Raw genomic sequence first — 24,947 nt, 5'->3', positions numbered from 1 at the left:
AAGGCAGAGTCAAGTTGCAGAGTTCAAATAACTTGCCCTTGTACACAATAGCATACCATAACATACAATGATGTTTTGTCTGCCGGTTGTGAGCTGAGCTCCGTTTTGCTGTTTACCCATCATGAGAAATACCTGAAGACTTATTTCAATGAGGTGATTGTGTTTTCTGGAGGATTGGCATACCTTGATATTTGTCGGTTTTGCTTTTGAAATGTCTGCATTTTGGATCTTTATTATTAAAGTTCTTTAACTGTAAGGTGAGGTAATTACATAAAGCAACAGACTTGTTCACTTCTGACCTACTGCCTCAGCTGTTGAACGGTTGCTTTCGGGAAGTTTAGTTGAGCTTTCAAACGAATGGAACGACACTTACGATGGCGGCAGCGATTCCTCTGAGAGTGCGTGCTGAGAGAAACAATAATAAGGGCATGTTAAACCACTAATAAATTGAAGCAACTCTGGCACGACTATTGGGTAAAATGAATGGTGTATATATAGCTGATTAGAGATGAGGAACAGCTGGTGTAGGAAGAAATGAGGCTGAGTCCAGATGAAAACTATGATCCCTTATTAATTTCACCTACAAATGTCACTTCAGTCTCATAAGACGTTTATAGAGGAAATGAGGATTTTAAGCCTCAAGACAACTGAGATGACACATGACTGTTGCATCTCAGCGTTATGAAAATTGTTCCAGTATTTGCACAGTGTGTGTGTGTGCGCATGACGCTTACAAGAGACACACACAGTCACATGCTGAGTGTCAAGTGAGAGTAGCCTGACAGGCCTTACTAAAAGCAATATTATTCCACTGGGAAAAGTCAAGAGCTGTCTTGAAGCTGGAACCTGCCTGCCGCTCTTTATAAACACATCCACTTTCTCCTTATAAATAGTTTACAGAGGCGAATACACACCAAGGCATCAGAAGACAGTGTTGTGGAGAGGCAGAGGGGGAAAACACGGCTACCGTAGATGGATGGAAGCAAGAAGTGAGGAATTATATTCTTACAATGCTGGAGGGATCATTTTGCAGCCTTGCATGCAAATGCTTGTCAGGAAAATATGGATGGGACCGTTTATGTGAGTCAACTTATTATGGCACTTTACACATCCCCACCCACTGGCACTGTAACCTGATAAATAAACAGCCTGACAACTTGACTCACTGGTCACATTTATAGCACCAGACTGCCCCTCCTCCATCCCCCCACACACCTACCATCACCCCTTGCACCAGCCCCCCCACACCCATCGCCCACCATGGCAGGCAGTTGGTTTGGTCATCAACTTTCCTGATCTACCTCAACAGCTGTAAGTCTAAACTTGTGGCCCACAGTTGTAGAGCAATGCACAGTGAGTAGGGAGAAGGCAAGTTGAAAGTAGGACATAGCAGTCTGGCCCCTTTCCCTTCGAACCAGAGGCACACATTTTGCGACAGGGGAAGAGAGGAGACTAGGTGGGGAGAGAAGAAGAGAGGAGAGACTTTTTGGGAAGCTTGCTGCAGTCACTGAGGGAAGAAGCCTCCCCAGGACAGAAGCCAGTGTGTCCCGATAAATCCAACACTGCAAGTCGCCCATTTTTATTTTTGATTGTTTTCATCGGAAAGAGGAACAATCTGTGCTCAGTGAGCTGGCACCATGCATAAACGCACAAAGATAAAGATTGCCATCTTCGTGCTCCTGGTGGGTATGGCTTGCATGTTCACGGCGGTGGTAACTGACCACTGGGCTGTGCTGAGCCCTAAGGTGGACAAACTCAACGAGACATGCGAGGCAGCCCACTTTGGCCTGTGGAGGCTGTGCAAGAAGTATATCTACATAAGCTCGGAGAACTACGTGGAGGGGCATGGCTGTGGACCCATCAGTCTGCCTGGAGGTAAGAGCAACTCTGAGATTAACTCTGCTCATTGGAGGTCAGTGGACTAAAGGTAACCTAAGGCTGCAGTAAAGAAACCAAGAAAAGGCTGTCTGTTGGCCTTTATGTTTTTGACCAAAAGCTATGCTAGGGTGCTGTACCTTTTTTTGTGTGTGAGTGTGAGGTGCTTTAAAGCAGCCCACGACATGACTGGTGAGGTGTTGTGCGTCTAAGAATAGAAGTACTGATTTAGGATCACTGGACTGCAGATGATATCACTGCAAAAAAAAAAAAAAAAAGTAATGTCATCTCATTTTCAGTCTTAAAGTTCTGTTTTCCTTAAAACAAGTGAGAAAAAATCTGCCAGTGGTAATAATCCCACATGTGTCCAGTGCAGTTTCATTTGTTTGAATAATTTTTCTGGGAACAAGTATAAATATGTAAATATAACACATCTCATTCGTGTCAAGAAAATGACCCTTGATTCAAGAGAAGTCTTTGCATTGGTAATAAGAGAATTCTACTCACTTCACTTGAAGATTTTCTCTGCCATTCTCTATGAAAAACTGTCAAGATGGAAATTTTTGCAGTGCATAAACTTCCCCATGAGTAGTAAGAAAGGTCCTGTTTCATGATCTATGTAGGCGCTAATACAGTGTGTTGGCTGGATGTCCACTGGTATGCGTTAATGACGGTTTGGTGAAGATACAAAGGTTGCTGCTGACTGAGCGAACCCAGCACGACTGTACTTGAATGAGTAATTCTGAAAAAAATGTTTCTAGTGCCGATACCACTTGAGTTTGATTTTACCATAGAAGAAAATCATACATTTTTAATAAAACCTCTGAACTTAGGCCATGGAGGGTCCCGTGTCCCATGGTTTGCCAATCTACCCTTGAGCCAGGCTTGCAGTACTCAAGTCCAGGATTTAGACTCGAGTTAGTCTCTGACCATTTTTTCACTGACTCGTGACTTGACATGGACTTGAGCAATGATGACTCGGACTTGGACTCGGCATTAACTGCCTTTGGACTCTGCTGTAGTGTAGAAGCTGTAATTGAGGATGCAAACTTTCTTTACTTTTCTTTTTTCTTCTTCTTTGTTATACAGATGTGTATAAACTTACTTTACTTCCTAAATGAGGTAGCAAAAACAACATTCATGCCTCTCAGGGTTTTATACTATATGCTGCATTACAAGTGTAAGTGTGTGTGAAAAGTAAATGAATGCTAGCTGTGTTCTCATCTGAAAAACATTAACATGAGAAAACATTATCACAAAATTGACTGCATGACCTGAATGATTGACTCTCTAAATGCTTAAAAATCTGTCATTAAGAGATGAAACGTCTGTAAGCAGGCAAAGTACGCAGCCAGCTAACAGCGAAAAGAGCAGCTCCAAACCCAGCGCAAAAGTCAGACATGAACAAGTGACTTGTGCTCAGGCACGGGTAATGCAAACACTCCGACTCAAACTTGGTGACTTGGACTCAGATACAGGTAATGGGGACTCGACTTGGACTCAACTCGGATTTTGACTTGACTTGTACCCTGTGGACTTGTGACTCGACTCAGGCTCGAGGTTTGGTGACTCATCTACACATCTGCCTTGAGCCTGATTCAGCTGTTATTCAGCAAGTTATGTGAGAGGATACCATGACAGTCTGTTAGCTGGGCAGTTAAAACCACAGCTCAGCAGGTCTACAGACACAAAGCTGGCCACAACAAATTTCCTGTGGGCCATGCTCATTCTGTCCATTTTAAAGTAGACATCGTGATCTGAGCAACTGAATCCCATAAAACCACAATTTCCCCTGAGTGTTGGCCCTAGCAAGTGCTCACGTTGCTGTGAATCCCTAAATAAACTCCATATGATACAGCAGTTGCTCTTACTGTGGCTCCACTGAAAGCACAACAAAATGAATGTAAACAATACCAATGCTAAGCAGCTGCTGACTAGGAATGAGTCTCTGTTTTATGGCAGAAGTCTTCATGGAGTTCAAAACATAGGTCTGTAGGAGGATGCATAGCATGCAGGGACATCTAGCTCATTTTGGATTACATAGATTAGTTTAAAGCCGATGGTCATCTGAGGAATCTTGTTTTAATTTGCTCGTGCAAATCAGACTGGAACTTCCTCAGCTCTTAAAATGTGTCCTATCCTGTGGTGATCTTCAGACTTCTGAGAATCCCAGACATTATCTGCAGGCCATCCCAGCCATGCTTTAAGGGGGGTCATTTTCATAGGCATGACAGGCATGTGCTGAATATACAATATCAGCCTGACCCACCACTGCATGCAGGCATTTCAGAGGGTTATGGTCATAAGTGGCTAATACTCATAATGTCGGTATTTATGGTGTTTATCTCCAGTTTTTTTTTTATTGTAACCGAGAGCTGACCCTGACTCCTTACATAAAAAAAAAAACATATTTAACCTCTTAGAATCTAATTCTCCCTTTTTGTTCCCCTTAAGTAGCTTCAAAGGTAGAAAAAAAAATCCCCCATAATGTATGGCAATGTAACAAACATATTTTGTACCTGCTGTACCTTTGGAAATCTTTCCACTAGAATTTAATATACAAATCTGCGGATTGGACAAAGACATAGACATGCATGCATTTGTAATGATGAGCCCACTGATGGCATCCATGGGATTCAAGATTAATTAAAGTATTGATTATAGTAATCAATAAACATATCCACCCTCATGGTCATATTCAAAAGTGGAATGACTGTATTTACATATTATTATTATTATTATCATCAGTGGTGGTAGTAGTAGTAGTAGTCACTGTAGTAGCTTTGTTTTTAGTAGTATCCTTTTGTGCACACACTTGTTGCTTACATGTCTGCATCAGCATCATGTGAGCTGGCTGGCAGCCTTTGTATGAGATGTAAAGGCTTTTGATATAAGCTTCTGGAGTAACTCTGGTTGCTGTTCTGTTAGTTGCCGGGGGTTTCTCCCGGCTTAATGGCTGTATTTGGAGAGGAACATCGATGTTTATCATATGTCTTCACCGAGGCGTCAACCTCTGATGCTACACAGGACTAGGACTAGGACTGTGAGGAGATCCTCTTTACTGTGACTCACTCATGTGGAAAAAATGGGATGGCTCAGTGTTTGAGCCTGATGGTGACAAAACCCAGATGATGAGACTTAAACAGCACATGATGATGTTGTAGACCCCCGGTGACAATGAACCTCATAAATCTCGGTAAAATGCATACTCAACTTGTTCCATTTCTAATGTTATTTAAAGAATCCCACCCATGCCTAAATGTGACAGAATAACAGGTGCTGCACTCCGAGCTGTCTTTTTCTACTATTCTTTCCTTTCATGTTGGGTTATCAAGCATTCTGTACCATAAATAAGCCATTTAAGATCTTTTCTTTCTCCATACTCATTTGGGATTTGCACCCTGTTTTTAATTTCCAAAGGCAACATCAAAAACTGTTACACAGTTAATCCACTATAGCCAGTTGTTTGAACAAAGACGGACAATTACTGTAAGTGGTCTGTCCCAGATTCAGAGACTTTTTTTTTTTTTTTTTTTTTTTTTTTTAATAATAGCGTGCAGGCATGTCTGCAGGCAACTGCTGTGGAGTTACAAATATAGGCTGTGTAAATACCCAGCTGTCTTGGGTGCGGATCAACTGGGCACACAAGACCGGCGTTCCTCTGAGTGACAGGGCCTTCTGGAAGAGCCGGGCATAGCGCTTTTGCCTGTTGTCCCGCTAAAATGTTCCCACGGGACTGGCCTTTAACCTTACACCTCTGGGCAGCCCACAGCCACTCAAATCATTTTATACTCTGTGAGGATTAAGTGCATGGTCAGAAAAGAAAGTAACAGTGCTGTCATTTGGTCCTTATAGGCACTCAGAGGATATAACAAACCTGGGATTGGCACTGCATAGCTGGGGAAGTGCCTGTGATGTTTACATTGACACCGGTTTGCATATGCCTTCATAGAGCATGACCCAAGCAAAACTACGCCTTGCCTTATTTGGATTTGTCAGGACACATATTCACACTTCAGTGTAATGTTAGTTGTGAACACACTTGTGTTGGCGCCATATCAGTTTAAATCAGCTGTATTCACATACGTTGGCAGTCTTGGCCTCAAGTATGTGAGAAATCCAGTCTCACACTCACACACACAACAGGTGTGGCCATATAAAGGCGACAGTGCTGTGAAGGTCTAGAATAAACTTAGCTCCCACAGCTGATGAAATGAAATGGCAGTTGATGTCTAAGCTGTGAAAGATGCTGTTATGCCATGACAATGTGTCGGGTCCCTGCTAATCTCATGTCCTCGCCTGATTTTGGGAAAGATGAAAGATTGTCCAATTAGGAGAAAGAGAGGCTTTACAAAGCGTGTCACCACGTCTCAGCAGAGAGAGGACCAAGCTGTGGTGGGACCAAGTGTGAAGTGGTGGTCGTGACCTTTAAGAGCAAGGCAAAGACTTTTTTTCACCAACCTTTTAACCATCCTTCCTCTCACCATCCTTCCTCGCACACGTATTCTGCTTTTAGCCATATGTATTTTAATCATGTATGTTATTCTTTTGGGGGAAAGCACTTTGACCCACATTGATTTGTATGATGATGTGCTATATAAATAAATGTGCCTTGCCTTATGTGTCAGCACACTTCTACACATGAATGCACATACACTAAAGAGCGTGTCCTCATAAATCTGGTGGAGGATACTCTTCATTAAAAGATGGACACTGAAAGGTGTAATTAGGCAATACAGAGCCCATGAGATGTGGAGGTGAAGCTACTCGATATAACTTACGCCTGTAATACGAGTAACCACTAATGAGCTCAAAACACCAAGACCAAGGCCTAATAAATGCTGAGTGGCTCCACTTAAACATGCAGAACAAAACCCTTTCGCCATTTATAGTCAGTGAAGAGCCACTTGGCCTATCCACGGTTTTAACACATTTCCCAAGCAAGGACCCGAAACAGAAATGTTTTGAAATGTTTCATGCTGGGGTTTAGGAGCCCTCTTGTCATGTGAGGACCCTACAGAAACAGGACTGAAACCCATTTTGAATCAGAGCCCGTAGTTTAAGAATTGCCAGCCTGGAGCGAAAAACCCAAAGTAAACACCTATTGTCTGTGCTCTGATTTGTCCTGGAGTTGTACCAATGTCGAGTAAGCTTGTTGCTGTGAGATAAGTTTGGTGGCGTTCTACAAAAGGGTTAAAGCTGGCTGAGCGATGGATTTGCATTCGTAAGATTCACAGTTATGGGAAATTGCTTGCTACTGAAGTTCAAAGATATCTTTCAGGCTCTCTTTTGAAAGCAGGGCTTGACTCAGAAGTACAAGTAGTTGGCAAGCCTCCATCACACCATCACACTCTGAAAAAAAAAAAAAAAAAAGAAGTGGCTCAGTAACCACCTCTGTTTTTCTTTTTTCCTTGATTTCCTGTCACTGTCTTCATTCATAAAAAGTTGTCCTCTGTCTGTGGAGCCACATAAATTGACATTCCACCATTTAAGCTCTTAATCTCAAAAGAGGTTTTTATTAACAATATTTTATGTGTGCAAGAGCTTTTATGCATGTGCCTCTGCACAAAAGGAATTAGAAAGTGAGTGTATGGATAGAGATATCTTTTTTTTTTTTTTTGCATATCAAACTGCTATATCAAACTGCATATCAAACTGCTATATATACCAATCACATGACATCTCTTTTAACTTATTGTCAGCACTTCCAGGGGAAATACTGCAGGAGAATTATCTCTGATCCCAGCACAGGCCATCTTGCTATAGCCCTGAAGTGATAACATGAGGTATTTGGCAGCACAATTCCACATTAAAGCGTTTCATTGATGTCCCATGGTGAGCGTGTATGTGGAAGCAGGGATTAGGGGCCCGCATGTGAGTGGGACCTCATGACATAACTGAGAACACTGACAAATGCATTCGACTTTCCATGTGATAAAGTGACACACTGGTCTCATGTCACATGCTGTGGGAGTCTTCACACTGCAAATATGATCACACGCACCAGTATCATATTACTTTTTTTCATCCGCTGCTCACAGAAACACATTAAACTCTTTAAAGTTGTGATCTGAGGCTCCATGAACCGCAGCCTCAGATCTTTTCTGTGAAGCCTTGCTTCTACATGTGCACTACCAGCCCAACGACGAACATATTTTCAAACCCAGCAGCAAGCATGTGATATGCTGCAAGTCAACACTCAGCATTTGACAAGACACCAAGCCTGTTCCCAAATTGGATTCAAGTGGTTGTTTTGACATCGGGCACAACATCAAAGAGTGCTTACCCCGCCCAAACTACCCAGTCCCTGTAATCATATAAAATGGGTTAGCTTTAGCTGTGCCCACCTGCAAATCCCCAAGGTTTAGCACGTTGTCTGTCTGAGACAAAATGAATAGGATGCCTTCCATTACCGTTTCTGCACACTGCCACACAAACATACCAGAGCCTGGTTTCACATAAGCATTTTTGTGGTGAAATTGCCTTGCTTTAAAATAGAATAAATGCGATGTTAACCTGTGAGATCGCCATGGAAAACGGGCCAAAATATGAGATAGATCTAAGACGGTGTGAAATGTTTGATGAAAGCATATCAGACTGTCCACTGGAATTTATGATCACTGCATCACAGCAGGAGGAGCACATCCAGCAGTACTAAAGTATGTGGGGCAAATATAGAACAGAGGTGTGAGACATTTCAAAGGCTGGGCAAAGGAAAAAAAAAAGAGATGACAGGATATAGTGCTATATTATTTGATGAAATAAACATTTTCAAACGTTTTCTGAAACACAGATTGTGTTGTGGACACAAATAAGGATATAATGAAGATTATGTTCCTCTGCAACAAAAGGATGACGTGCCAAAATGAAAGGGATGCACCATTTTCGTAAATTTGTCAGGTTAGCGTGTAGTTACACTTTAGCGAGTGAAACAATTGTGGTCAACTTGTGGGTCGTGGTTAAGCAAGAAAAAGTTTAGGTAGAAACGAAAACAACTTGTATGAGTTGGTCATTGAACCCAATTTGTCAGAATTGAAAGCAAACATATATACCCATACACCTCCATCAACTCATTTCAGGATCAAATGTCTTTAGATTCTTGAAGACATTTCACATCACTTCTAAAAAATACCAGGATGCTTGCTGCAAATCCTCCAGAGTTTCTCAGATACTCCAGACACGTATGGGATGTTGTTGCGTATATTCTTCTTTTCTTCATCAACTGCACTGTTGGTGTTTCTTCCTGGATCTTGTAGCTGTTTTCAGTCGGTCCAGTTTGGGTATCCTGGTATTTTTCAAACCCAGCAACATGTTAAAACAGAAACTGGTCCACCCAAAAGACCATGCCATCCAATGCAATGAGGAACGCATGGGCCTGTATATCGGTGAAATCAATCAACCATTAAACATGGATCAGCATTGGAAGATCAACTCCGCAGATCAACGCTCTGAAAAGAAATGAGACACTCCTTCAAGGACCACAATGTTCATATGTTGGATAGGGAGGACAGATGGAGAGAGAGAGAGGAGTGAAGGATGCCATCTATGTCAAGACAGAGAAACCATCGCTCAACAGAGGAGGAGGTCTCACACACCATCTATCTCCAACCTACAGCGCCGTCCTGTCATCCCTTCCCAGGACGTTGAACTATTCACCCTTGACCTCTCGCGACCCAAACAACCATCGTTCACGCCGGGAGTCAGGTGACTCCGCCGACACAAAGGACGGTCGTCACAACAGGGAGGAGCACCAACGATCCAGTGGTATCGACGACCTGAACAGTAGCCGGCTTTCCATTGTCATGCCAAACGCTGGCGTGTTAGTGTGTGTCACAGCCAGTTGCATTTCCATTGTCACTTCCGGTCTTTGATTGTGCCTCAGTGGGGATGTCAAGGCCAGTTTCCAGGTGCTGATGGCCCATTGAATACCCATGGGTCGGACGGGCTAACCAAGGCTTTGGGTGGGGAGATGGGAGCAGCTGATGAGTACAGAGTACAGTACTTCCCTTTTGCCACTGAGAAAACGTTGCGGTACAAGGCCGTTCTAGCACACTATACACAAAGTGGCGTCCAAGGGAAAAAAAAATCCATTCTGCAGTAGTTTAGTTAGTGCTGGGTGTGCAGGTTTTAACCACGTGCTTCCTACTTCTCACTTGTGTGCATTTACCCTGATGCAACATGCGATGGACGGGTTATAGGGCAGGACTGTGGGGCTATTGGTGCGACTGTGGAAACACAAATGATTTTTGTTCTTGCAAATTGAAGCCGCTGGCCATTAGCACCATCTGGCTCGAAGATACAGTAGCTCTGGTTCCCGGTGGCACGATGGTAGAAAGCCGGCTACTTTCACACAGATCAAACACCTGAGGCTTCCCACCAGTCTGTTGGAACTAAACAAGCATCTTGGATGAGAGGCGAAATGTCTTCAAGAATCTAAAAACAGTCCAATTGACCTCGATTCAACTCCACGTGGACAAACTGCATGGAGCACAGAGAACATATTTGCATTTTATGACATTGTGCTCATTCCAAAAAAAATCATATTAAAGCCTTTGCCACAGATTTAACTGCAAAATTCTCCCTCTCAAGGTATTATTTATGAGACAGATAGAGAGATGGGATGATATAATCTCTTTTTTTCCCCGATGCTAATCAATTTATTAGAATTTTCTTGAATCAAGTATCACTTTCTTGGTGTTAATTCTTGATGTTCTGCCTTTTTGTGCCTTGTTTCTACATATTTATGATTTTTTTCCCAGAAAAATTCCTGGAAACCAGTGTGATTATTTCATTCCACTGGCAGATTCCTTTCACTCACATTAGGAAAAACAAGATTTTAACACTGAATATGAGACTTAATATCTTGTGAAGATGGAGACCTTTTTTGCAGTGTTGCTCTAAATTGATACAATAATATCAAATCTAGTTGAATAATGTTATGAGGGTGTGAAATGTTATGCATTGTATGTCAGCTGTGTATTATGCTAAAACTAATGGTTTTGAGCTGCCATGTAACGTTCTACAATATGATCAGTGTCGTTACAATGAATAGTGCCTCCAGTGCAGAGGTCTTTAAAATTTCAACAAAATCCTGTTTTTTTTTTTTTTTTCTTTTCACAGATGAGAACTGCACATACTTCAAGCACTTCACTCCAGGGGAGGAAGCTGAGATATTTGAATACAAAACACAAAAAGGTAGGTTTCCATTTGTGATTCTTCTCTCTGTCTCTGCCTTCTGTGTCTGTTACTGCTATCAGTTCCTGTCATAAATGAAAAGAGATCTGGATTCGTTTTGCAAATATGTTTCTTGGAGTATGAGGAGCTTCCTTGAACTTGGCATTGATAACAAGTGGTCTGTGCTGTGTGGAACATCAAACAGATCAAATTTGTTGCCTTCCTAAAAGGTCTCAGCCTGTTGTTTATAGCTTAAAAAAAAAAAAGATAAATGCATTCCGTTATCCCCACAGCAACACAAAGTCCTTGCATAATTGTGCACAGCACCTTCACTAGCACTCAAAGAGAGCTGTGAATTCGTTTGTTCATTAGTTCATTTGCAAGGACAGATCAATTAAGATCCAAAAAGAATACCTTCAGCTCAGTGCGTTATTTCACCAGGATACAAGTCTACAGATGTACTCCAGCATTGGTCAAAGTTTTGGTGGTCAAAGATTTTTTTTTTTTTACTGATGCTGCAGCAGTTTGCCTCTACTGTTTGTAAGACTCATTTTGCTTATTTCTCAGCTGGAAAATACTTGGGGTGGCTATAACATATAATCTATCCATCTCTGCTTGAAAACATGTATCTGCAAAGGTAGACACTGGTTGGTTGGCCAAGTTCACTGGTATCCTCTTTCTTTGCTATAGATTCAGGAGCACACAGTTGCCAAAGTTATTTGCAGGGCACATAATCATGTACTTTCAAGCCACATATTTTTGGCCATCTGTGAGAAAAAAAAAATTAAACAAAAATATGGTTTCTCCAAATTTACATATCTATTTTGTATTTTTTATAAGCCCTTTGTAAGGCAAATGAGTTTTACCACTCAAGGTCATAAGAGACCTTGTCTAAGTCTAAAGTCTCCCTTCTTCTCCCTTCCTTCATCTCTCCCATGCATTGACCTGGGCTCTAGTCAAGAAACCTGCATTAGAGTTCAAATAAAGTCCAAGACCTTGTCCAATCATGTTCAAGTCAAGACCAGATTGAGTCCTTTGGGTGCCCTGGTGGCTCACTTGATAGAGCGAGTACCACATATGAAGGCTGTGTCCTTACCACAGGCCCAGGTTCGAATCTGAGTTGAGTCATCTGCTGCACGTCATCTCCCGCCTCTCCTCTTCCTTTCCTGTCTGTCTCTACTGTCACGATCGAATAAGCAGACATGGGGAAAAAATATTATCGGACAAATTAGCCTTGGACCTTAACAAACTCCAATCCAAAATGGAAACAAGAAAAAAAGGTTCATGCCTTTCTGAATGCAAACATGATAAATAAAGAGTTTCTTCATTTTTTGCGTATAAACAAAGGTGTACATTTGCCTTCAAAAGGTCTCTGCATAACATGCTTAAACATCCATCCAATCAGTGAATAGGATTTAAGATTTCATTAGGTCAGAGGTCATTGCATCGACTGGTTTCTGAAATACCTGAGATGGACAAATCATATACAGCATGCATGTTGTAATAATGTGAAAGCACAGACTGCAGCGAAACTGTAGCCTCTAACTGGAAATTAATTCCAGATCAGACAGTCCATTACCTTTGTGCTCATGCATGGAGTTGCACCGCAGATGGATTCAGCTGCATGCAGTGTGAGCCCGCTTTGTGTAACATATGTTCGTGCGGGTTGTCTTGACGTACAGACCTTTAAGCTGCATGACAAATTTATCTGTGTTTCTGACAACACACTTCCATGGCAGTCATAGCAAATTAGTTCAGTTAGATTTTTTAAAAATGTATTACTCCTTTTACTTACATTTTGGCAACATTTGGTTAAAGTTATGCACACATTTACAATGCAAAAGAAGGACAAATCTGAAAGAGAATCAGAGTAAGCCAAGGCTTTGGGAATCACTATATATGTATTTAATAGTCAGGGAAATCCCAATACCATTTGATTGACAATAACCGGACAATGGGAAAACGGAATCACAATTACGATCAAATTTACTTTGAGCTTTTCATTCCAGGCTTCAACACACGAAGCTCTGCTGTGTGTGTGTGTCAGGAGATTTGTTATTTTCTCGCCATAATTTAATTCTTGGGATGATCTGTGTGATTCCTGCGATGCCAGAGCATTTTTAATTCCACCTCTAATTAAAAAAAGAAAATGCCTTACAATAAAGACAAAATGCTGATTCAGAGGAGCAAGGCAATTTAAAAAAGATTTTTCCCATCTTAGTATTAAGATCTAGTTGAACTTCACAGCAAAAAAAAAAAAAAAAAATCACCAGAGACCAGAATATGTTGGTGCAATGTTTTTCAAGTACTTTTGCTATGTGAGCAGGTAATGATCACCAACTGATGGTCATACTTCAGTGTTCACAGCACATACAGACACAGAGGCAACAGGACCACACAGATGATGCCTTAGGGACAGTGCAAGACTACAGGGAGTAAACTATAAATATCATTATATGTACTGAATGTACATTCTACATTTTATAGTTGTTTGTGTGTGTGTGTGTGTGTGTGTGTGTGTGTGTGTGTGTGTGTGTGTGTGTTCCAACCCCCATCTTTTGTTCCTTCCATCTTCTATCCGGTGACCCTGTAACAGCTGTGGTCATGCTGGGCCCATGTAGAGCATGTTGTATGACAGCCCTCCCATGTAATGTGCATTAGGGCGCCGAGCACATGCGGAGCTCTGTCAGATTCGATTATTGGGGTGTAAATGTGAATAGGTTTGCACATGGACATGCTAACACACACACACACACACACACACACACACACACATGCACACACACACAAACTTACATACACAGCCTCCTTCAAACTCATCATCGACCCGGAGATGTTAATGCAGGCATGCAAGACACCCCCCTCTCCCCACCGCCCGACATGCACACACCCACACACACATGCATGAACACACAGTCATAGACATAGAGCCTATGGCTATCCCTTGAGATGTATATTGCAGCTTTTGCTGGAAAATATTGTCACACTGACCCAAGTCCCCTGTGGCGTTATCCTCTCTTGAGCAAGCCATTTGGCAGCACCATAATGGGGCCTAGCCAGGGGTTGAATAAACACAGTAAATGTACATCAACACAGACTCGTCCACCCAAGCAGCTAGCATGCAGCCAGACTTGATCCGCCATGGGGAGTTCACCAGTGAAATGCAAATGAAGTGTGAAGTGAAAATCTTGAATAGCAAGAAGCTGGGAATAAGGACAGGATGACCCTAGCAGCACGGCTCGGACTTGCGGGTTTATCCAAAAGTTTTCCCGACACAAGATATAATAAATATTGGAGTAAACCATGCAACGGCGTATACACAGTTGGTTTTTGGTGCTGAGAAACTTTTGGATGTTTGGGCCGAGTCTGTAAAAACCAACATGCTCTACAGGCATCCGATATCTCAATTTGTGCTCCACATGGGAGCTCAGGTTGCAGCCCGTCCTCCCCCGCCAGTTGAAGATGAAGGTTCTCTTCCCCAAAGGAGCGTCTCTCCCGCGGGCATGGTTCATAGGCAAACAGGCGGCAGATCAAAGGCCTAGCTTCCTATCCACCCTGCATCACAGCGCTGACGAGAGCTGTGATGGCTGACTAAGCTGCCTGGAATAACAAGCCAGTCGCTCCTCCTGTTACACACAGACACTGTATCAGTAAACATAAGAACCAGATTATGGTCACACATATGGTACATTTGTCAATTAAAATATGGCTCCCTTTATGGCAAGTAATTCTGCAGGCAGTAACCTCACAAGGCTGATGATTGGTTAAGAGCATGTAGGGTGATCAACCAGCAATTAAGATTAATATGCTTGAAAATTAATAATAGTAATTAACATGCTAGAAAATGGTTACATTTGCAACACAGGTTGATTTGTGAATTGTTGTTGATTATGTGCCTAAAATGTAAAAGACAAAATTAAAGTGTGACATTGACTGCATATAGAAACTACTGGTGTTGTTTGTTGTTGCCCAAGACAAATTGGGGGGGGGGGTCATTTTTATTATTTTTAATTTGCATGCACAATGACATAATTAAGTCATTTCTAGCAAGCTGTTAGCAACTTCCTCCACACTGTTTTAATTCATAAGCAAAAACCAAAGTCTGACTTTAAAATGCCAAACAGCCCACTTATGTGCTTTACTACAATTCCTCCTCCTATAATTCAGCCTGAGATGTAACAGCATGTCGCCTCACAATAACACATTATTGCCTGTTGAAGCACCAGCTTGTTGATTGTAGACATCATGATGTGTCTTGTGTGCAATAACAGCTGCTGCTGTTACCGCAGTTAGAATTTAAAGAAAGTGGCCTTTAAACCAAATTTAAGCATATGTACACAGAGAAGAATTTGCTGCTTTGTTGATTTTTTTCCCCCACAATTTGATTTGACTTTGACTTTTTTTTTCCTTTTATGAAGCCAAACAAAACAAATTCCAACTGCATTTTAAACAGCTGATTCCCATTCTGTAACTTAAAATGTCTGATGTCTTTAGATTGTGATGGGCATTGATTTATGAACAACATCATGTCATACTCTAAGTCAGTGGTGCCCAGTCCTCAAGGGCCCCCTGTCCTGCAGGTTTTGGTTTCAGCTCTACTCTTGCACAGCTGTCTCTGTTTCAACCATCAGCATGAAACCCTTAATTGGATCAGGTGTGAAAGAGCAGAGCTGAAACATAAACCTGCAGGACAGGGGGCCCTTGAGGACTTGGTTGGGCACCACTGCTCTAAGTGAATGCATTCATGATTATTAAGTAGATGTGAAAGGTTATAGATGCTCAGTCCTGATGCTCTTTATCCCCTTTTTTTCCCCAGAGTACAACATCTCTGCCGCAGCCATCTCCATCTTCAGTCTGGCCTTCATGATCCTAGGTGCCTTGTGTTTAATGGGGTCATGCACCGGTAAAGGCAAAGGACGGGACTATCTCCTCAAACCTGCTGGCATGTTCTACGCATTTGCAGGTGGGCACACTCTACAGGAAGTTCTGGCATCCCAGCCTCAAAACGCTGCTGCATCTGATTTGCACTCACTTGCTTCAGTCTTGAGTCGACCCTTCCAAATTCTCTCAGGAAAGTTTGACCACGAGCAGTGCTCCAAGAAGCGTCTGACGGGTCAAAGACAGTATCTGTTGCAATGTTTTCCCACGTTTAAAGCACATACAAATTTATATTTATTTTGTTGTGATCGACAATTTTTATTTTTGAAAGAACATGACACAAGAAACACTCACACACAAACACACAGCACACAGCAACAAGGTGGCACATGAGTGTTACCGGTCTCTAACACTGAGTGACCCAAATAACAAAATGAAGAGTGGTCCTTTCCTCCTCACACCTGAAAAATGCAGGTAAATGTCACAGGAGAGAGAGAGAGAGATGAACCACTCGTGTTGCGTGCCAACATGTTCTGAGGGAGGGACCGTCGGAGTCCATCACCTGTAATCACCTGGGCGCAACGTGAACTAACTTTGGTTCCGCCCTCCCTGTTTCCCTGCGATCTGCTCATGTCATCTCCAAACAATTATGGCATTAATATTAATATTTGCATGTAACCCATAACATGGAAATAATAAATTAAAAATTAGCAAAAAAATAAAGTGCTCAAAAATTACTGAAGCAATATGTTAACATCAGTTTTACTATCAAACTCCACTGACCATAAGCATATATTTTGGATATACCACACACTCCCCAAGAAACAGAAGTGGCTCCTGACACCTGATCAAAACAATCAACAAACAAAACAACAATTCAATCCCACTGACGTTCAGATTTCACATAAACCATGTGTGTTCAATATAGGTATGAAATGTACATGAGAACGGCTTCCATATGTATGTGTATTTGTGTTAACAGTCTCTTCTCCATGCGGAGGTATGTGTAAAAGTCTTCCCTGTTGCTCAGAAACACTGGATCAGTGGGTACAGGTATGGGACAAAGGATGGCGGCTGGGAAGGATGAGGATAGAGATGGGGGTAAAACCACTGATTATACTGGAGAGGATGGACTTCAACTGTATTCACGGTGGGGCGTAGCTCATAGGCTGGTTGGCCAAGGGATGGGTATGTGAAGACATAATTAGGCCGTCTTTCCCTGGTTGACTGTCTTAGTGGGATTTGGGGTTCAACATGAGATTTTGGGAGATCCTCCTCTGAGTGAACCATTTGGAGAGCTTCCTGACCGTTGTTGGACTGAGACTGATCCCTGTCAGGCTGATACTGACCAATTTCATACTCATCCTCACTGTGTATTCCTGGTTCCTCATCCACCACAATTTCCATCTCCTGTTCCAGTCCAGCATTGTTTCTCTCTTTTGGGCGGATCTCACCCTGTGCCGGTCCGTTTTGCAAGTTGTGGGCGACGCTGTGATCTGGTAAGTTTCTGTCCTTCCTGCCCACAGGTATCCGCAGCCAGTAATGAGGCACACCTTCCTCTTCAGAGTCACTGGTATCTGAGTTTAGTCTCTGCTCTGTAACTTGTGGGATTACTGAGGACTCCCTGACTCTCTTGCGTGACTTGGGTGCGTTAGTAACTGGGCTCTGAGGTGTTTCTATTGGTAAGTCATTCACTTGCAACAACAGGTTTCGGTGCAAAGTGCGCACGGGGCGGCCTCCTGCCTCTGGACTTACCCTATAGACAGGGTTATCTCCCACCTGCTCTCTTACAACATAGATGGTCGACTCCCAGTATGGTCTGAGCTTACCAGGCCCCCCTCTTTCTTTGACATTACGCACTAAGACTCTGTCACCAGGCTCTAAAGTTACACCCCTGCTCCTCTTGTCATATTGAGCTTTTCCTTTAGCACTGGACTGTTGGCTGTTTGCATTTGCTATTCGATATGCCTCCATCATCTTGCCTGCCCATTTTTCAGCATAGCCTCTTGGAGTTTCAGTTCCTTTGTCAGATATGAGGCCAAAGAGAAGGTCAATGGGGAGATGTGGGTGACGGCCATACATCAAGTAATACGGGGAGAAACCTGTGGATTCATGTTTTGTGCAATTATAGGCGTGAAGCACATGAGGTAAGTGGTCCTTCCAGTTTTCCTTTTCCTTTTCTCCTAGGGTCCGTAGCATTTGCAAAAGAGTGCGATTCAGTCGCTCCACAGGGTTACACTGAGGATGGTAGGGGGAGGTCCTTGAGTGACCAACGCCTGCCAACTGTCTGAGTGATCTGAACAATTCATTTTCAAATTCCCTGCCTTGGTCGTGGTGCAATTTGGTGGGATAGCCGAACCTGGGGATAAAATCATTAAAGAGCCGGTCAGCAGCTGTCTTGCCCTCTTTGTTTCGGGTGGGATAGGCTTGTGCAAACCTTGTGAAGTGATCAACCACTACTAAAATGTACTCCCATCCACCACGAGAGGCTTCCAAATGGAGGAAGTCAATACACACAAGTTCAAGGGGCGAGTTGGATGTAATACTGCCCATGGGTGCTCTTTCATGTATTGCTGGCTTTTTCTGTTTCAGGCAAGGGCACTTTCTGGTTATATACTGTTCAATCTCACTTTTCATAAAGGGCCAATAGAATCTCTCTCTGGCTAGACTCAAGACTTTTTCTACACCGACATGGCCCATGTGGTCATGTAAGTGAGTGAGTGCTAGCTGTCTGTAAGTGGCTGGCAGAACCAACTGTCTTCGCCCTACTGTTTTCCGGTAGAGGAGGCCATCCTCTATTTGCAGGCGGTTCCACTCCCTTAAGAGTCTCCTTGTGGCTGTGTCCACTCCCCTCTTGTCATCCTCTGTTAATTGTGTGCCATTTCCTTTCAACTGCATAACTTTCCCAATTACAGGGTCCATCCTTTGTTCTTTTACGATCTCATCATGACTGAATGTTTGCAAAGGCTCTGTGTGAGGCTGGCTTTGGGATACTATGTTAAGGGCGGCCACCCAGGCTACGTCTCCCTGCTGCGCCCTTCGGGTTCCTTCCCACACAGCACTTACTGCCTCCTCCGGCAGCTCCTCAGGGAATCTCTCCATGAAAGTGTCCATGTCAAGGGGTAGACGCGATAAAGTGTCAGCGTCGATGTTGGCCTTTCCTGGGCGATATCTTATGTCAAAGTGGAAATCAGCTAATTGACCCACCCAGCGGTGGCCCACAGCATTAAGTTTGGCTGAGCTGAGGATGTATGTCAGTGGATTATTATCGGTAAAGACAGTGAAATGAGGGGCATAAAACAAATAATCCCTAAATTTCTCACATACTGCCCACTTTAATGCCAGGAATTCTAACTTCCCGCTGTGAAGATGGTAGTTCTGTTCAGCTGGGGTTAGTGTACGCGACCCATAGCCAATTACTCTAAGTTTCCCACCCTGAGCCTGATAAAGAACAGCACCTAGGCCCTTTTGAGAAGCATCTGTATGAAGCGTAAAGGGGAGACTAAAGTCTGGGTACGCAAGCACAGGGGGGTTACAAAGCATTTCAATTAACTGCTCAAGTATCTGCTGATGCCTGTCACACCACTCCACCGGTGCTCGGGAGGAGAGCTGAGGGCATTTCAGTTTCCCTCGTGTTGTTTTGGGCTGCAGAGTACTGGGTTGGGACTGAAGCAGGTCATAGAGAGGCTTGGCTATACGAGAGAAGTCCTGTACAAATGTGCGGTAATAGCTGAGAAATCCCAGCATCTGTCTGACCTCTCCGACTGTCTTGGGTGTTTTCTCTTTCAGTGCTCGCACTGCCTCCAGATCTTTGGGATCCACTCTCACTCCCTCTGCAGAGACCAACCGGCCAACATAGCGGACCTCTGTACGGAACAATTCACACTTTTCCGGTTTCAGTTTTACACCGTGGTGTTGCAGGGCTTGGAGGACTCGGCGGAGCACTTGGACATGATCATCAAAAGATTTTGAAAAGCAAAGTACATCATCAAGGTAGGGGATGCAACATTCATCCCGCAGCGTGTCAAGCATTTCCTCCATGCTTCTTTGGAAGGCTGCTGGAGCATTTGATAACCCGAAGGGGATACGGACCCACTCGTAGAGCCCCCAGGGAGTGGTGAACGCCGTCAGGTACCTGGATCCCTCGGCAATGAAGCCTTGGTGGTACGCTTTGCCCTGATCAAGGATTGAGAACCAACTATACCCTCCTAGAGAATCAGTGAGATCCTGGATTCGGGGGAGGGGGTGTCTGTCTGGCACAGTTTTACTGTTCAGAAGTCTGTAGTCGATGCAAAGGCGCAAAGAACCATCTTTTTTCCTCACACATATCACAGGGGCGGCATATGGGGATCGGGACTTGACAATCCAGCCTTTTACTAGCAGCTCCTGAATGTACTCTTTTACCTCTTTGTAAAGGGGTTTGGGGATGGATGCATAGGACTTTTGTGTTGGAGTATCATCCTTGACCTTTATCTCCATCTGCAAAGACGGGATACATCCAATGTCATTACTGTCACGGGCAAAAGCTCCCGACTCTGTGCGGAGCATTTCCTCCACTATCTGCTTTTGATCAGTGTTTAGATGGCTGAGGTCGACTGGTGGTAGCCAGGGCTCAGTGGTGGAGTCACTGGGGAGAGTGCCATTAGCCTCAACTGTCGTTACCTTTAACTGTGTCAGCTCAGCTGGTTGTGACTCTGTTGCATCTGTTTCTAGGATCTTATCAATATGCTGAATAGTGCCTAGGGCAGTTCTCTTTGGTAGAATAACCTCGTGTCTAGAGTGGTTAGAGATGGGCACCTTAATACGGGGCCACTGGCTGTTATTTATCTCCAAAAGGCCTTCTCCTACACTTAACTGTCCTAGGGCAGTGCCCTCTTCTGTGGGTTCATACAATACAAGGGGGTCAGAAGAATCAAAGTTTGGAGGAATCCGGCAGTGCACATGTACTGTTTTACCAGCGGGAATCAAAATGTTATCCTTTCCCACTCTCACTGTGGCCGGCCCACAATCTGTCTTTGATGGGACCTGGAGGAAATTGACAAAGGCTACCAATTGCTCCTCTTTGACTTTAAGTGCACGGCGGAGAAGGCTGACAACTAGGGCGATTGCCTCCTCATCATCTCCTTTGAGGATCTCTTCAAGCACATTAGACCCTATTAAAGGCACAGTTACTGGCGTCTGACTGACTAAAAATGGAGTGGGTATGGTAAGATTGGGGTTATCACTACATGCCAAATTCACAGTGAGTTCAACCCACCCATCATAGGGGATGGCGTGGCCAGTTACACCTTTGAAATCAAGGGGCAAGTCAAGTAGCTCTTCCAGTGGTCTCACAGCATAATGGGGGATGTGAGTGTTATGCCATTCTCTATCAATTATACTCACTTGTGAGCCTGAGTCCAGTAACACTTCCATGGGCTTACCATTAAGCAAACATTTCAGTCTAGTCTTTTTACCAATGAGGGGTATTCTCTCTTTGGGGGTATTTTGACAGGTAAGTACATTTGACTTTTTATTTTGCTCGGGCTGTATTGATGACTGTTTAGGGGTGGTGTCTGAGACCTGAGAGGTAGGTCTTGCTGGTTGGGGGGTGGGACTTACTGCTGGCTGGGACTTGGGCTGAACACCGGTCGCTGGCTGTCCCCCGACAGAGACCGGATCCCGTTTCCCTGAAACCTGGTTCGCCTCAGACATCCCACTGCCCGGTGTCCTGTTTCTCCACATACAAAACAGTGGCTGCACTCCTGTAGGTTTTGTTCAGTGCATTTCGGGCAGCGAGTGGTCCTTCCCCTTGTTGGGAAGTTTGGCTGAGAGGGAGAACGTGATTGGTAGTGAGACTGTGTTTGGGCTAGTGGCGTTGACAAACTAGGCTTGTGGGAATTTGTCACCTGTTGTTCCATTAAAGAGGCCATCATCTTTGTTAGGTTCTCAACCTGAGCACTCAATTGTTGTATGACCTGAGAATTATCATCTGCTGCTGCGGCCCTTGGCTTGTCATTGCTATGTCCATTTCCTGTTTCTACCTTGGTACTGTGTACATGTGTGGACTTTTGGCGAGGGGTTTGGCCGAGTCGGCGCTGATGCTCATTTTCTTCATTTACAATTTTCATTACTTCACTGAGAATTTCCTCATCAGTTATTTGACTGTTTGAGATCAGCGGCCTCATTCTCTGTCGGAGCTCAGTGTGTTTTGTTCCAAGGCCCTGGTAAATGGTGTGGAGAAAAACCTCTTGGATGGTTTTTGGATCGTATGATATGTCTCCATTGGCCTGTTTTGACTGGAAAAGCAGTTTTTGTTTAAGTCCAATCATGCGATACATGAATTGCTGTGGTGCCTCCTGTTCTGTTTGTTTTGCACACATTAACTCCTGAAACAGCTCTGTGTTTGCCTTCTCCCCTAGGTGTGACCTGAGGAAGCCCTTGAGTTCAGGAATGGTTATCTCATCTTTGTTCAAGAGCATATCCTTGAAAGTGCCTGGTTTAATTACTCTCAACACACCCCGGACTATTTCTGCCTCTGTAAAACCCTCACTGACTCCCTCATCAATTTGTTTAACAATACTGTTATAACCCATTTCAGAACCCTGGTCTCCAATCTGGCCCCCATGCACTTTAAATTCTCGGCGTTGGAAATAAGGAAAGTCTCTCAGGGGAAGCAGTCTCTCGGATGCCATCTGTGGCATTTGGTGTGGTGTCGACTCACTTTGGTAGGTAAAGGCAGTGGCTGGTGAGCCGGTGACAGCTTCACATCGTTTTAGTTGTTCACCCAACTCTTCGTACACTTTTCTCAGCTCTCCCACTGACTGTGTGGTTGTGTGAGCATGTGTGTCTGAGTAAGGATGTTGTTGAGATATGTGTTTTCCAGTAACAGCAGGTGAGGTGGGACTGGGTGTAGTGTGTGTGACATCAATCAACATTTCTACTGGCACACCAACTGAAACACCTCTATCTGCACAGACAAGCTTAGATACCAAATCATTCAACATAAGTAACAGACTCATACCTTCATCCTCTAACTGTAACAAAGCCCCTGACTGCATGTATGAGAACACATAGTCAAGACAGCCCTCTTCATCACTTTGGTCCAGCTGGATCTTGTCATTGTTGTTAGCTGCAATATCCTTGGCAACCTGGTAAATGTCAGTACTTGAGAGTTTGAACAAACCTTTCTTGATGTTCCATACCAGTTCTTTGCGTTGAGTTCCCATGATGCAAGTGTCTTTGTCCCCTGGAAACAAATGAGTGCTGACTCCTGGATTAAGCGAGGCGACTCCGCGGCTGTTGGCGTGCTCGGACCCCTTGACTCAGCAGTGCGGCTCCCTGACGAAGTGAAGATCCTTCTTCCCTTTCTTTGGACACCCACCGACTGGCTCCTGGGCTGTAGCAGCGTCTCAGCACCTCGGTCTTATGGTTCTGGTATCACTGGATCTATCCTCCCATGGTTGGAAAGAGGAAAGATCCCGGACGAGCCCCCACAGTTTGTTACCGGTCTCTAACACTGAGTGACCCAAATAACAAAATGAAGAGTGGTCCTTTCCTCCTCACACCTGAAAAATGCAGGTAAATGTCACAGGAGAGAGAGAGAGAGATGAACCACTCGTGTTGCGTGCCAACATGTTCTGAGGGAGGGACCGTCGGAGTCCATCACCTGTAATCACCTGGGCGCAACGTGAACTAACTTTGGTTCCGCCCTCCCTGTTTCCCTGCGATCTGCTCATGTCATCTCCAAACAATTATGGCATTAATATTAATATTTGCATGTAACCCATAACATGGAAATAATAAATTAAAAATTAGCAAAAAAATAAAGTGCTCAAAAATTACTGAAGCAATATGTTAACATCAGTTTTACTATCAAACTCCACTGACCATAAGCATATATTTTGGATATACCACATGAGCAATACTGTTTGACAATCATCATAATAGAAAGAAAAGAATAGGGGGGGAAAAGGACATTTTTACAGGATAAAAAACCATGAGTCACCATGGCAATAATGAATATGAATAAGAGAGCAAAAAGCAGGTAAGAGCAGCCTGAGAGGGAAAAAAGTTAAAGAACAGAATCCTGCACTGTGTACAACCTACCATTTCTGCTAATGTCTGAAGCTGGCCCGTTCCAGGTCTAATATGACTGGGCATGGAGAAATGTGGGTGATGGAAATTTATATTTCTGAAAAATAGACCCTCAAACGTCAAAAATCCATTTTGAATGTCTCAGAAAAAAAAAATGGTGGACCTGAATGTGAAGTTTGTTCAACGTGGATTTGATGCATGCATTAACATCTGCATCTACCCATTATTAGTGATTGTCTACTGAATTGATCTCATGGGAGGATGTGCATGTTAAAAAGTGAAAATATACTTAAGAGAAGCATCACTTCAACTAAAGTCTTAGCATCCCAACTATAATACACTTAAGTTATCCAGTTTCTTTCCAAATGTTGGCAATTGAGTCATAATTGTGTATTTGCAGTGGAAAGTGTCAATATAGCCTTACTAATTTTCCTATTATTGAAAGCCATTGATATGGGTCACAATTATCAGTCAACCTCCTGTTTCTTCTTCCCACCTGATCCCAGGTCTCTGTGCCTTCATCTCGCTGGAGGTGATGCGTCAGTCTGTCAAGCGCATGATTGAGAGCGAGGACACAATCTGGATCGAGTACTACTACGGGTGGTCGTTCGCTTGTGCCTGCGCTGGCTTCGTCCTCCTCTTCCTCACTGGACTCGCCCTCCTGCTGCTCTCCATGCCTCAGATGCCCCGGAACCCATGGGAGACCTGCATGGACGCTGAGCCTGAGCAAATGGAGTGATGGCTGCACAGGGATGACTGGAGCTTAAGAACGACTATGTGTTGTGTTTTGTTTTTTGTTTTTTTTTGTAATGTAGAGATTAGATTCATTTCAGGAACATGTTGGTCATAACAGGGCGAGGTCAAAATAAAATAAACTTAGTGGCTGTAACCGTGGGAAATGATGTCCTGACACTGACAGTCATAGAGACACATTTGTAGAAGAT

General features: G+C 43.6%; 1 protein-coding gene across 1 annotated transcript; it reads left to right on the top strand.

Moving 5' to 3' along the window:
• Nucleotides 1-1,637: 1,637 nt before the first annotated feature.
• On the top strand, nt 1,638-24,892 carry LOC115364148 (voltage-dependent calcium channel gamma-1 subunit). Its single transcript, XM_030058599.1, has 4 exons — nt 1,638-1,875; nt 10,996-11,070; nt 15,866-16,012; nt 24,510-24,892. Exons 1-4 carry the CDS (start codon nt 1,638-1,640, stop codon nt 24,740-24,742), a joined length of 693 nt encoding a protein of 230 aa, XP_029914459.1. The 3' UTR covers nt 24,743-24,892.
• The last annotated feature ends 55 nt before the right edge of the window (nt 24,893-24,947 follow it).

The sequence above is a fragment of the Myripristis murdjan genome, chromosome 1 (genome assembly GCF_902150065.1).
Source record: "Myripristis murdjan chromosome 1, fMyrMur1.1, whole genome shotgun sequence".
NCBI classification, from domain to species: Eukaryota; Metazoa; Chordata; class Actinopteri; order Holocentriformes; family Holocentridae; genus Myripristis; species Myripristis murdjan.
Note: the sequence above shows the minus strand (reverse complement) of the source record. Positions and strands in the feature narration are given on the sequence as shown.